General features: G+C 47.4%; 1 protein-coding gene across 1 annotated transcript; it reads left to right on the top strand.

Moving 5' to 3' along the window:
• Positions 1–8,654: 8,654 nt before the first annotated feature.
• LOC306792361 (tripartite motif-containing protein 29-like) lies at positions 8,655–10,340 on the top strand (the record flags this gene model as incomplete). The annotated part of the gene is made up of 3 exons (XM_079289432.1): positions 8,655–9,577; positions 9,929–9,987; positions 10,141–10,340. The coding sequence occupies 3 exons, from the start codon at positions 8,655–8,657 to the stop codon at positions 10,338–10,340; spliced, it is 1,182 nt and encodes a 393-aa protein (XP_079145558.1).
• Between the last annotated feature and the right edge of the window lie 576 nt (positions 10,341–10,916).

Genomic DNA, 10,916 nt, shown 5'->3' with positions numbered 1-10,916 from the left:
CCTCCATACTGTCCCAGTGGAGCCTGGTGAGCTGTTCGAGTCAGCTGCTGTACAGGCGCTTCAGCGGACTGTTAGAGCTAGCCAGACCTGGCAGCAGTTCTCTGGTCTTTGCAGGGACATGCCTGCACCCCCAGACCTAGGGGTCCCATTTTTGGCCCACAAGGCCGTTTCTCAGCCTCCAGCTTACCCTAGTAGCGCAACAGGCCTCGGCGTCCTGCTGAGAGGCCGGACCGCTACCTATACAACCCTACTTACGTCCCCGTCCCCCCCGGCAGGGGTGCCAGGAGATGTCTCCAGGCCGGCTGTCAGGGTTCTTTCTCCCATCAGCGGATTTCCAAGGGAGAGTGCTTCACGTCTATCGACGCCTGTTCCCATGGTGCGTCACCACAACTTTCAGTCCTGGGTGCTTCCATTCGGACTCTCCCATCTCCCCATGGGTGTCCACAGTGTGTTACTGCTGTCCTTTCCCCCTGCAATCGCAGGGCGTGAACATACTGCCGTACTTAGACGACTGGCTGACCTAGGGGCCGTCCCGGCTTCAGGCGCCACAGGACACTGCTCGCCTTCTCTCACGTGGCCCGGTAGGCCTCAAGGTGAACATGGAGAGGAGCTACCTGAGCCCTTCTTAGAGCATAACCTTCATTAGGGTGGCCCTATGAGGGCCTGTCTGTCGCCCCAGTGCGGATGGCTGAACAGCCTTCACTTGGATGCCAAGTGGCACAGATACAGGGCAATAATATTATCGAAACAGTGTCTATTCATCTATTCACTATCCCCATGGAGGGAGTGCATATCTGGCGAACAGTGTCCCAGGAACCGAGCCCCAGGGGCTCGGTTCCATTCCACCAGGAGATTGTCACAACAGGTACCTGCCTCTCAAGGCGGGTGCAGGGTGACAGAACGGGACAGCCTGGGGGCAGTTGTCTGCTGAAAGACCGCAGGTCCAGGTTCTAGAGCTAGCGCTCGAGCACTTCCTTCCATGTTGAAGGGAAAGCATGTGCTTGTCCGGTGGACAGCACCTCTGCTGTGATTTCCCATGAACTATCAATGGGGCACCAGATCTGCAGAAGTTGCTACGGGGATCACCGTGGCCTTCTGACTTGGGAGGCCCCTCGCCTGACCAGCCTGTGGGCAATGTACCCACCAGGGGAATGGAACAAGGTTGTGGTTTTCCTGTTCTGTTACAAGCCTCCACCAGGAGAGTGGCGGCTGCATCCAGACGTGTCGACCCACTGCCCCCACTGGGTCTCCCTGACGGAGAGGACCAGCCCTCTGGGTCAAGATGCCCTGGCTCACACGTGGCCAGAGGATCTTCTTTATGCCTTTCCACCAGTCCCTCTGCTTTTGCTATAAGCTTGTCAGAGTTCTTCCCCGACAGGAGGGATCTCCTGTCGCAACTAGAGGGTCGGATTTGGCATTCCAATCCCTGCCGCCTTCAATTAGGGGTCACGGGGGGGCCCGACCGGATGCTGAGTGGCTGCATAGAACCAGTCTGACGGACTATTCTGAATGCCAGTGCGCGGTCTACCTGCCTGCAGTACAAGAAACAGGTGGAAGCTGCTCCGACTAGTGTGCGGCTCGGAACAAGGTCCCAGTACAGCGCCCCGTGCCTGCTGTACTGAGTTTCTACAGTCTCTCCTGGATAAGGGCCGGTCTCCCCTGCATGGGACCTACCCTTGGTACTGGACAGCTTATGCTTGTCCTTTTGAACCCCTGGCACAGGCGGAGCCTAGATGGCTATCAGCAAGACGGTTTTCTCCTTGCTGTCAATTCAGCTCAATGTGGGGGCGAGCTGCATGCCCTATCAGTGGAAGAATCATGTCTGAGGTGGAACTCAGATGGCTTGGGTGTCACTTTCTGGCCTAAGGCAGTGTTTCTCCCAAGGGGGTGGATACGTTCACATATAAACCGGCCTATCCAGCTGGCAAAGTTGACCCCCCCCCCTCCCCCATCGGGAGAGGAGAGGTCAAGGCTGCTGTGCCCAGTGTGGGCCCTCAGAGCTTATATGGCAGCCACCGCCTGCATAGTCAGTTATGGTGAGCCTAAGAAGGGCTGTGCTCCTTTTTAAGGAAAAAAAAAGGAAAAACGGCACCTGTCCCACTGGATAGTGGAGGCCATTGCCGATACATACAAGGCGAGCGGCTGCGCTCGGCCATCCGGGGTGAAGGGTCACTACCAAGAGTGTCTCCACACCGAGGGCAAGCCTGAGTGGTGTGCCTGTGGGGGATACATGTGCGGCGGCCTCATGGGCATCGCCGAGCACATTCACCAAACACTACAGAGTTAACGTTGCCGGCCCTCACCCACTGGGGAGGGTTCTTGGCCAATTTTCTCTGCCGGAGCTATAAGGGGTAGTTACTGTGCTTCCTCGTGACTCTTTTGGTATAAGTCATCCAGTGTTAAGCACTGCCTCTGGCGGTCAGTAAGGATGAAATAGAACGAAAGTTACGGACGTAACTACGGTTCTATGAATCCTGGATGACCGCCAGAGTTCTTGGTCACTCGGAATCCCGTGAACTCGCGAGAAGATTCCATAGGACTGAGCTCAGGATGACACCGGAACTTATAGATGACGGTGGTCATCCGAGGTCACACGTGACTTTGTTGATATAAATATTCGACCTGCGCATGCGCGCGACGGAATACATTCAGTGTTAAGCACTGCCTCTGGCGGTCATCCAGGATTCATAGAACCGTAGTTACGTCCGTAACTTTCGTTTTCACGGCAGTTTAAATCGGCTGCCCCACCCTGATCAGTTTCACATGTCTCTCGTGCAGTCGCTTGACTTCCTGCACACCTGTCCCCACTTCCCCAATCAGTCATTCCCTACATATACCAGCCCAGTTCCCCAGTTTGTCATCGTTGTTATGTTGTGTTCTGTTTGTCAGTTTGCCTTCAACCTGCCTTGTCAGCCACTTAACTTTTTTACTCTTGCCTCCAGTAAGCAGAATTGTCAATAAAGCTCTTAAGCAATCCTGCTGCCCCCTCAACCCTCTGCATTTGGGTCCAATCCCTGTTTGAGTATTCCCTGTGCCGTGACACAGTCAGGCTATTGTCCAAAATACAAGAAGTGAACGCAGAACAGAAACTGACACAGATACTGCGTTGTAAAAAGTGAGCAATGAAGTGAACAAAAAGGAAATAATTCTTAATTAATTTAATGGGTTTATTGAACAGAGCTTTGTGAGCAGTGTTGTGGCAATTTATCTTTGGATATAACTTGTATAGATTAAACCTGAACATATGCAGACGGCGCCATCTGAACTCACCAAACCCAAATTATAAATGTTATCTAATCAAAGGTATTTCATGTATGGCTTGCTGTAGTGTCATCCTGATCTCACCACTTAACCCTCTTCCATGGAGACATCAGCACATAGCAAGGCTGGGACCTTGGCCTGCTGCCTCGGCAGACGGAGGAGGAGGACGCCTGTAAAGGGGGATGGGGTGCATATATATTCTGTTCAACCTTTTCTCATCCTTAGACCTCCGAACCATCTGCGGGGAAAGAGCTCTATTCAATAAAATACTCAAAGACATTTGAGAGCTTTAACATCACGGTTATTTCTCACAAGGAAATTAATACGATTCATTTGCACCACAAGCAGGATGTATTTTCAGGTTTCAAAATCTTCACCTAATGTTTTTGGCTCGCTCGCCAAGACTCTTTCCTGCTCGCTCGAGAGTAGTTTTTCTTTTTGACAGTAAGTGGGCAGACTCAGTCTACATTGTATCTCTACATCTAATTGGTTACAATCCTCGTCTTTGGATAAACCGGATATCACTCTGACACAGACGCTCGGGGAGATTTTCAGATTGCACTACAGGTCAGGGGCAAATAATGAACATTTTACTGCACGGGTACTTTTACTTTCTGCACTTAAAGTAGATTTTGCTGATAATAACATTGACTAAGGTTTTGAATGCAGGTATTTTACTCGTAGTGGATTATTGTTTCATCAGTATGGTTAGTACGTTTACTGCAGTGAAGGATCTGAATACTTTTTCATCCACTTATTACTTGTCAGTGATTTAACAGTTAATATACAAACAGTGGTCCCTAATCTTGGCTCCAGATCTTTGAGCAGGTCCAAATTGTTGCTCATATTATATACAACTATATTATATATCTTCTGTAAACACAACAGTATGATTAAATATGATCACATCATGTTTTAATCAATTAAGATCAAAGAGTTTCTTTGAGCTGTTTGTCACAAGAGGTTTGACTCAAACACACATTGTCTGTAATAGAATGGAGTGAATTTAAACCAATCTGAGCAACTTCACTTTAACACATTTTTAATTATTGTATTTAACAACTCTATTAACATAATTTGTATTTCATCAGCCTCTACAGTTTGAAAAGTTTACAAAACCTGTCGGACAAATGTAGATCATCCTGAGATGTAGTGTTTAGTGGCGGATTGAAAACCACCTCTAACAGAACTAGCGTCTGCGTCAGAGTGATATCCGGTCTATCCCAAGACGAGGATTGTAACCAATTAGATGTAGAGATACAATGGCGACTGGGTCCGCCGACTTACTGTCAAAAAGAAAAACTGCTCGCTCGCGAGCAGCTTAAAGTTTTGCGAGCGAGCGACTTTCGTGTGCGCAAGAGTGAATTCTGCTCGCGGAGTGACGTAAAAGCGCTCGTCAAGGTAAAATAGGAGCGCGGCTGTTTGATTTTCAGGCGCGCATGGTTCTCATTTGCGCTCTCAGATTTTGACAGTGATTTGCCTTCAGATTACACGTTCAGTAAATATATTCAAACATGATTATACGTTCAGGATGCGTAATGTGTAATTTCAAACAAGCCGTCCAACCCATACGAACACATAGGACGTTTGTTCCGACCCTCTAACAGGAGCGTTTCCTAAATCTAAACCTGTGTAAACCTTTTCCGTAATGGCCGCAGCCTGATCGGTAAGGTGATTTTATTATGTTAGTTTATATACTTTGTGTTAATTATCCTTCTTTTAATTCTATGCTATCCCGTATTACAGGGGACTTTTGGTTGGGTTCGAGCGGAACGCCGGCAGAAAGCGGCTACAGCTAACTCGGCATACATTAAGGATGCTGCTGTTTTGTTTACCGGGGTTTTGTCTACGGCCTTGCTCAACTAACGGCTTTGGCCTACGGGGTTCGTGTACTCTGACCGGTGCTGTGTCGCCTACAGGGTCTGACGCTGCTATTGTCAGCACTGCGCCCCTGTCTTGTGCTGTTGTTAGCAGCACCCTTGTTTTAATGAAAACAACCTCTTTTTAGCCTGAGCCATTCATTTTGTGTATTCTGACCAAGGGATGTGAAGGCACACTATAGCCTTTAGTTTGTATAAATTGGGTTACTGATCACCCCCCCTGGCTGATCAGCCAACCCGAGCTATTTTTGTGGTTTTCTCTTTTGCTTATTTTTTCGTTTTGTTTGATTTTCTTTTGTTTTATTTCCTTTCCTGAGAACCAGAGCCTTTTTGTAATTGTGTTCTTTGTCCCTGTAGGAGCTGCTAAGCCAAGGTGGTGGGGTTGGTGCTTTCAGGTGGTGGTGTCTCCCTTTGTGTGCTGTGTCGTTTGGTGTGCCCCGGGTTGAGACCCTCACGTGTGGTTGTGTGTGTGAGTGTTGTGTACACGGGTGATTGGGGTGCCTCCTCTTTCGGGATCCTCACCTGCACTGGTCCACCTCATCACTGGTAAGCCGCAGTCCTCCTCTTTTTAAATGTATAACGGCTCTTTTAGTATTTTGTGTATAAACCGTAACGGTGAATTTTTAATAGAATAAAGATCATTTTAGTATTGGAGCCACGTCTCATGCTCATTTGTATAATGAACCTGAGTGGCTTAGGAAACCTGATACTGTGTGGGGAAAAGTGAATCCTTAGGTGCAACTCCTAGGGTGGCGTTGTTGTGCTCTCTAAACTATTGGCTGTTCACATAACTCTGAACGACGGCCCGTCTCTGAACGACGGCCCGTCCACCTCTCGCCACACATCCCTGGGCAAGATACCCAACCCCAAGCTGCTCCCGTAGCTGCCCCATTTACCTAACTGTTCCCTGTTGTTGGAGTGGTCTGTGCAGCTGGGGTAGCCCGTAGAGGTGGGAGAAGTTGGCTGAAGTTGGCCATGAAAGGTAGAAGTAAGAGAAAAGGACAGGATGCTAGGATGGAGGGATGAATGTGCCTGGGTTAATAGTGAAGTCGGGGGAAAATAAATTCCAAGGTACGATGTCTCTGGGACACTAACGATCGCTGAGATCGTAGGGGTTGTGTAGAAGTAGCGTGTATTCCATGCTACTGTGATCTGTGTTGAGCGAGCAGCCTAGTGAGGTCGAAGCTGCTTCTCATCAGTTCAGGAGGTCAAAACCGCCGACTGAGACAAAGAGTCGCTGTTCTCTCCCCTGGCTGAGAGAGCAATCTTCCGTACTCCCGCGCGGCGCAGAGGATCATAATCGCTTGTTTTATTTAATTTTGTTTGTTCCTTTCCCTTTTACTAACACACACACACACACATATAGCTTTGAGCTAATCTAGCTACGTGCTGAACAGCTACCAGTACATGGAGACACCGGGTCTCCCGTTGGCTCTCCGCCATTTTGGGTCTTGCGCATGAGAGACGTCACCACGTCCTAACTACGTCACACGTCACTGAGCTGTTCCCTCACTCCCCCCCCTTTTCACTCACACACACACACACACACACACACGCACACACACACACACACACACCCCCCCCCCCTCTTTTCAATAGTCTGTTGATTTTAGATAGCGTGCTCATGAATGTATAGTTGTTGTCAGTTTAGATATTAGTTGACGAGATCATTAGTATTAGAACTTAATAAACTCTGTTATATTTTAAAGAGCAGCTGTCTGTGATTACTTGGTGCATGCGTATTGTGAGAATAACTGTATATGTGGTCTGTGCTCGAACTTAAACCTTCACTTTCGCTCTGAATGTGTAATAGTACTCAGACTACTGACATTGTGAGTGAACACTAATTATGAGACTTAGTTTTATCGTTTGGTTATTGGTCCCTGTTCGCAGGGTGGTGCCCCGTTATTATTAATAATCATTAATAATTGTTACTTACATCAATAATTCTATTGATGTCAAGAATTTAGTTTCTTAGATGCTGATAACCCAAACACGCTCCTTTACGTTCCCAACAGTTTGGAAAGTTTTAGCTTTTTTAACAGACTGATGTAAAGGAATGTTGAGTTGGATGATTGCGTTCTCCGGTTGAGAGACTGTCCACTCGGAAAAGTGGGATATGTAGAGACTGTTGGAGTGTCAGAATGGTGAATGAGGGTCGCGGTGGTTTTACCCGTCGTTCGAGTGCCTGGATCTCTGGCGGGTGTGAGAGCAGCGTGGGGATGTAGAGTAAAGGATGAAGGGATGGGGGTTGTGGGATGAAGGGATGTGGGGACTAGGGTCGTGGGGTCAAGGGATGGTATGCCGAAATCGGGATCTCCCCCCGGGGCTGTTGGAAGACAGGGGCGGACGACTTCGGAGTTGACGGAGAATGGATATGGAGAGCCGTGGGGAACATGGATGGCTAAACACAGCCGAGGTTGCTGGCGACGAAACGTGGTGAGAGAAGGAGGGAGCTTCGGGATGTGGCTGGTCATCCGAAAGGGTTGAGAAAGATCATTTGTGCAAGGTAAGCGGTTTTAAGATTTTGCTCGTCTGTTGCACTTCGTGTGGAAACTCAGTCGAAGAGGAAGTGAACAGGTTCGTTGTGCTTAAATACTTTGTGCGGAGGAAATGAGCTGTGTTCAGGGCGTGGTCCCTGTTCCTGAACTAAGTTTATAAAACTCAATTCAATGTCAGGAAATGGGCGATTTATGCAACTAAACTACTTGGTTAAGTTTAGGGGAAGATCATGATTTAAGTAAAAAATAAGAACATCTGTTAAGTTACTCAACTTACGGACGGGACAAAAGCACTTAACAATAGTTTAAATAACTAAACGTTGACTTTTGGTTTCACAACAGGACACGAGCACTTACTCTCTAATACAGCACGAACGTTTCCTGAATTTAAACATAACAGTCGCAGTTTTAATGCAAACGCCGCAGTTTTAAACACATGGTGAACATTGTGAATTATGCAACAAAGCTACTTGGTTAGGTTTAAGAAAAGATCATGGTTTGGGTTGAATGAAGACATCTGTTAAGTTGCTCAACATGACATAAGCATCACAACATCACAGGAATAGCGCCCCCTGGGTGAAAGCCCAGCGTTTGGTTGACCCATCCATCCTGCCCTCCCAAGAGCTTTACTAGGACTTTGTTGCTCTATAAACAAAGTTACCTGACTTCAGTCTTTGCTTCTATCACAACTAATACGGCCACTAGAGGCGGTAAATAATATAAACGTAAATATGGGTTGTAATATACTGTTTGCACAAATGCACTATGAGGTTGTTTTTTATGAAGGACAGGCTCTGGAATTGTTCTGACGCCTGAACCCCACCCTTCCTCTCAAGACAGTCATTTCCAGTCAGTCCTGTTTCCTGCTTCCTCCGCCCCTCACAGATATGCAAGTTCACATATGGGTGGAACCAACATGCTGTAATGTGCAAGTGCACACGCCCCATTCAATGCATATCAGTGAACATGAAGAAGTCAAGCTATTTGACATTCACTGTCTCTGAGAGGTGAAATGGCGCAGCAAGGAATTCAGCTGGACGAGGAAAAGCTCTGCTGTTCGATCTGTCTGGACCTTCTGAAGGATCCAGTGACGATTCCCTGTGGACACAACTACTGCATGAACTGTATCAAAAGCCACTGGGATGAAGAGGATCCGAAGAAGCTCCACAGCTGTCCTCAGTGCAGACAGGAATTTATTCCGAGGCCTTCCCTGGTGAAAAACACCATGCTGGCAGATTTAGTGGAGGAACTGAAGAAGATGGGACTCCAAGCTGCTCCAGCTGATCACTGCTATGCTGGACCTGAAGACGTGGCTTGTGATGCCTGCACTGGGAGAAAACTGAAAGCTCTCAAGTCCTGTCTGCAGTGTGTGGTCTCTTATTGTGAGCAGCACCTCCAGCCTCACTATGAATCCCCTGCCTTTGAGAAGCACAAGCTGATCGACCCCTCCAAGAAGCTTCAGGAGAACATCTGTACTCGTCACAATGAGGTGATGAAGATATTTTGCCAGACTGATCAACACTGTATATGTTATCTGTGCTCCATGGATGAACATAAAGGCCACAACACAGTCCCAGCTGCAGCAGAAAGGATTGAGCGGCAGAAAGAGCTCGGGGTGAGTCGACAGAAGATCCAGCAGAGAATCCAGAACAGAGAGAAAGATGAGAAGGTGCTTCAGCTGGAGGTGAAGGCTATCAATCTCTCCGCTGATAATGCTGTGAGGGACAGCGAGAAGATCTTCACAGATCTGATCCGTCTCATTGAGAAAAGAAGCTCAGATGTGAAGCAGCAGATCAGATCTCAGCAGAAAAGTGAAGCGAGTCGAGTCAAAGAGCTTCAGAAGGAGCTCGAGGAGGAGATCTCTGAACTGAGGAGACAAGACGCTGAGCGAGAGCAGCTCTCACACACAGAGGACCACACTCATTTTCTTCTCAAGTACCCTCTTCTGTCACGTCTTAGTGACTCTACAGACTTACCCAGTACACATATCGGTCCCCTGAGGTACTTTGAGGATGTGCCAGTGGCTGTGTCTGAGGCCAATATTAAACTACAGGACATTCTTAATGAGGAATGGATCAAGATCTCAGATACATTGACTAACATTGATGTTTTACTGCCACAAGTAGAGCCGAAGACCAGAGATGAATTCTTAAAATATTCACAAAGACTTACACTGGATCTAAACACAGCAAACAGACGGGTGTCAATATCAGAGGACAACACGAAAGCATCAAACGTTAGTAGAACACAGACGTATTCCAGTCACCCAGATCGATTTCTTAACAGGTCTCAGGTCCTGAGTCAAGAGAGTCTGACTGGGCGTCACTACTGGGAGGTGGAGTGGAGTGGGTTAGCAGTTCATGTAGCTGTCACATACAAGGATATTAGCAGAAAAGGAGCAGAAAGTGAATTTGGATGTAGTGACAAGTCTTGGGCTCTAGATTGTTCGTTTAATGGTTATCAATTCAAACACAACAACATAAGAACCTCCATCTCAGGCCCTCAGTCCTCCACAGTAGGAGTGTACCTGGACCACAGGGCAGGTATTCTGTGTTTCTACAACATCTCTGAAACCATGACTCTCCTCCACAGAGTCCAGACCACGTTCACTCAGCCTCTCTATGCTGGACTTAGAACTTATAGTATTTTAAGTTTGCGATCATCTGCTGAGTTTTGTGAGCCAAAGGACAAATGCTAGAGCCACTGGGTGAGATTCTTCTGTGAGTGTTTATCGATGTTTATCTTTCTCTGTTGCTCAACTATCTTTAGGGTTTGATCACAATCACTGCTCATATAACTAAGAGTTTTGCTTCTTCTTTTAAATTCAGATATTATTGCATTTCTGGTCATTATTTTTTCGTGACAACACAAACAATATGTATCATTTTAGGGAGTTATTTTCTGTTTTATCTGTTTTGTTTCCAGCTTCCGGCGCCGCACGAGTGGCTGCCTTTTACAGTAGCTCCGCTCACTACTTAGCTTTTTTCTTATATTATGTTATTTTTGTTACTTCTTTTCGCTTCTTTTTTTCTCATACTAGCTACCGTTCTTAATCGGTGCATTATGGCAGCTAGACACGTCGAGCTTGTCGTGGTCTATCTGCTGTTTATTGCAATTTGCACCTCCGTGTCTGGGGATCCAGCGTGCAGCCATGCTGTTAGCATTCTGGGACGCGGCGGTGCTACCCGACGAGAGACCCGCTGTTCCCCGCGAGCTGAGGAGGAAGAAACGGGGATGCTGTGCTTTATATGTTTTATACTAGTTTCATTCATGT

This window comes from Melanostigma gelatinosum (genome assembly GCF_949748355.1).
Source record: "Melanostigma gelatinosum genome assembly, chromosome: 18".
NCBI classification, from domain to species: domain Eukaryota; kingdom Metazoa; phylum Chordata; class Actinopteri; order Perciformes; family Zoarcidae; genus Melanostigma; species Melanostigma gelatinosum.
The sequence above is the reverse complement of the archived record's forward strand: the minus strand, read 5'-3'. Positions and strand labels throughout refer to the sequence as shown.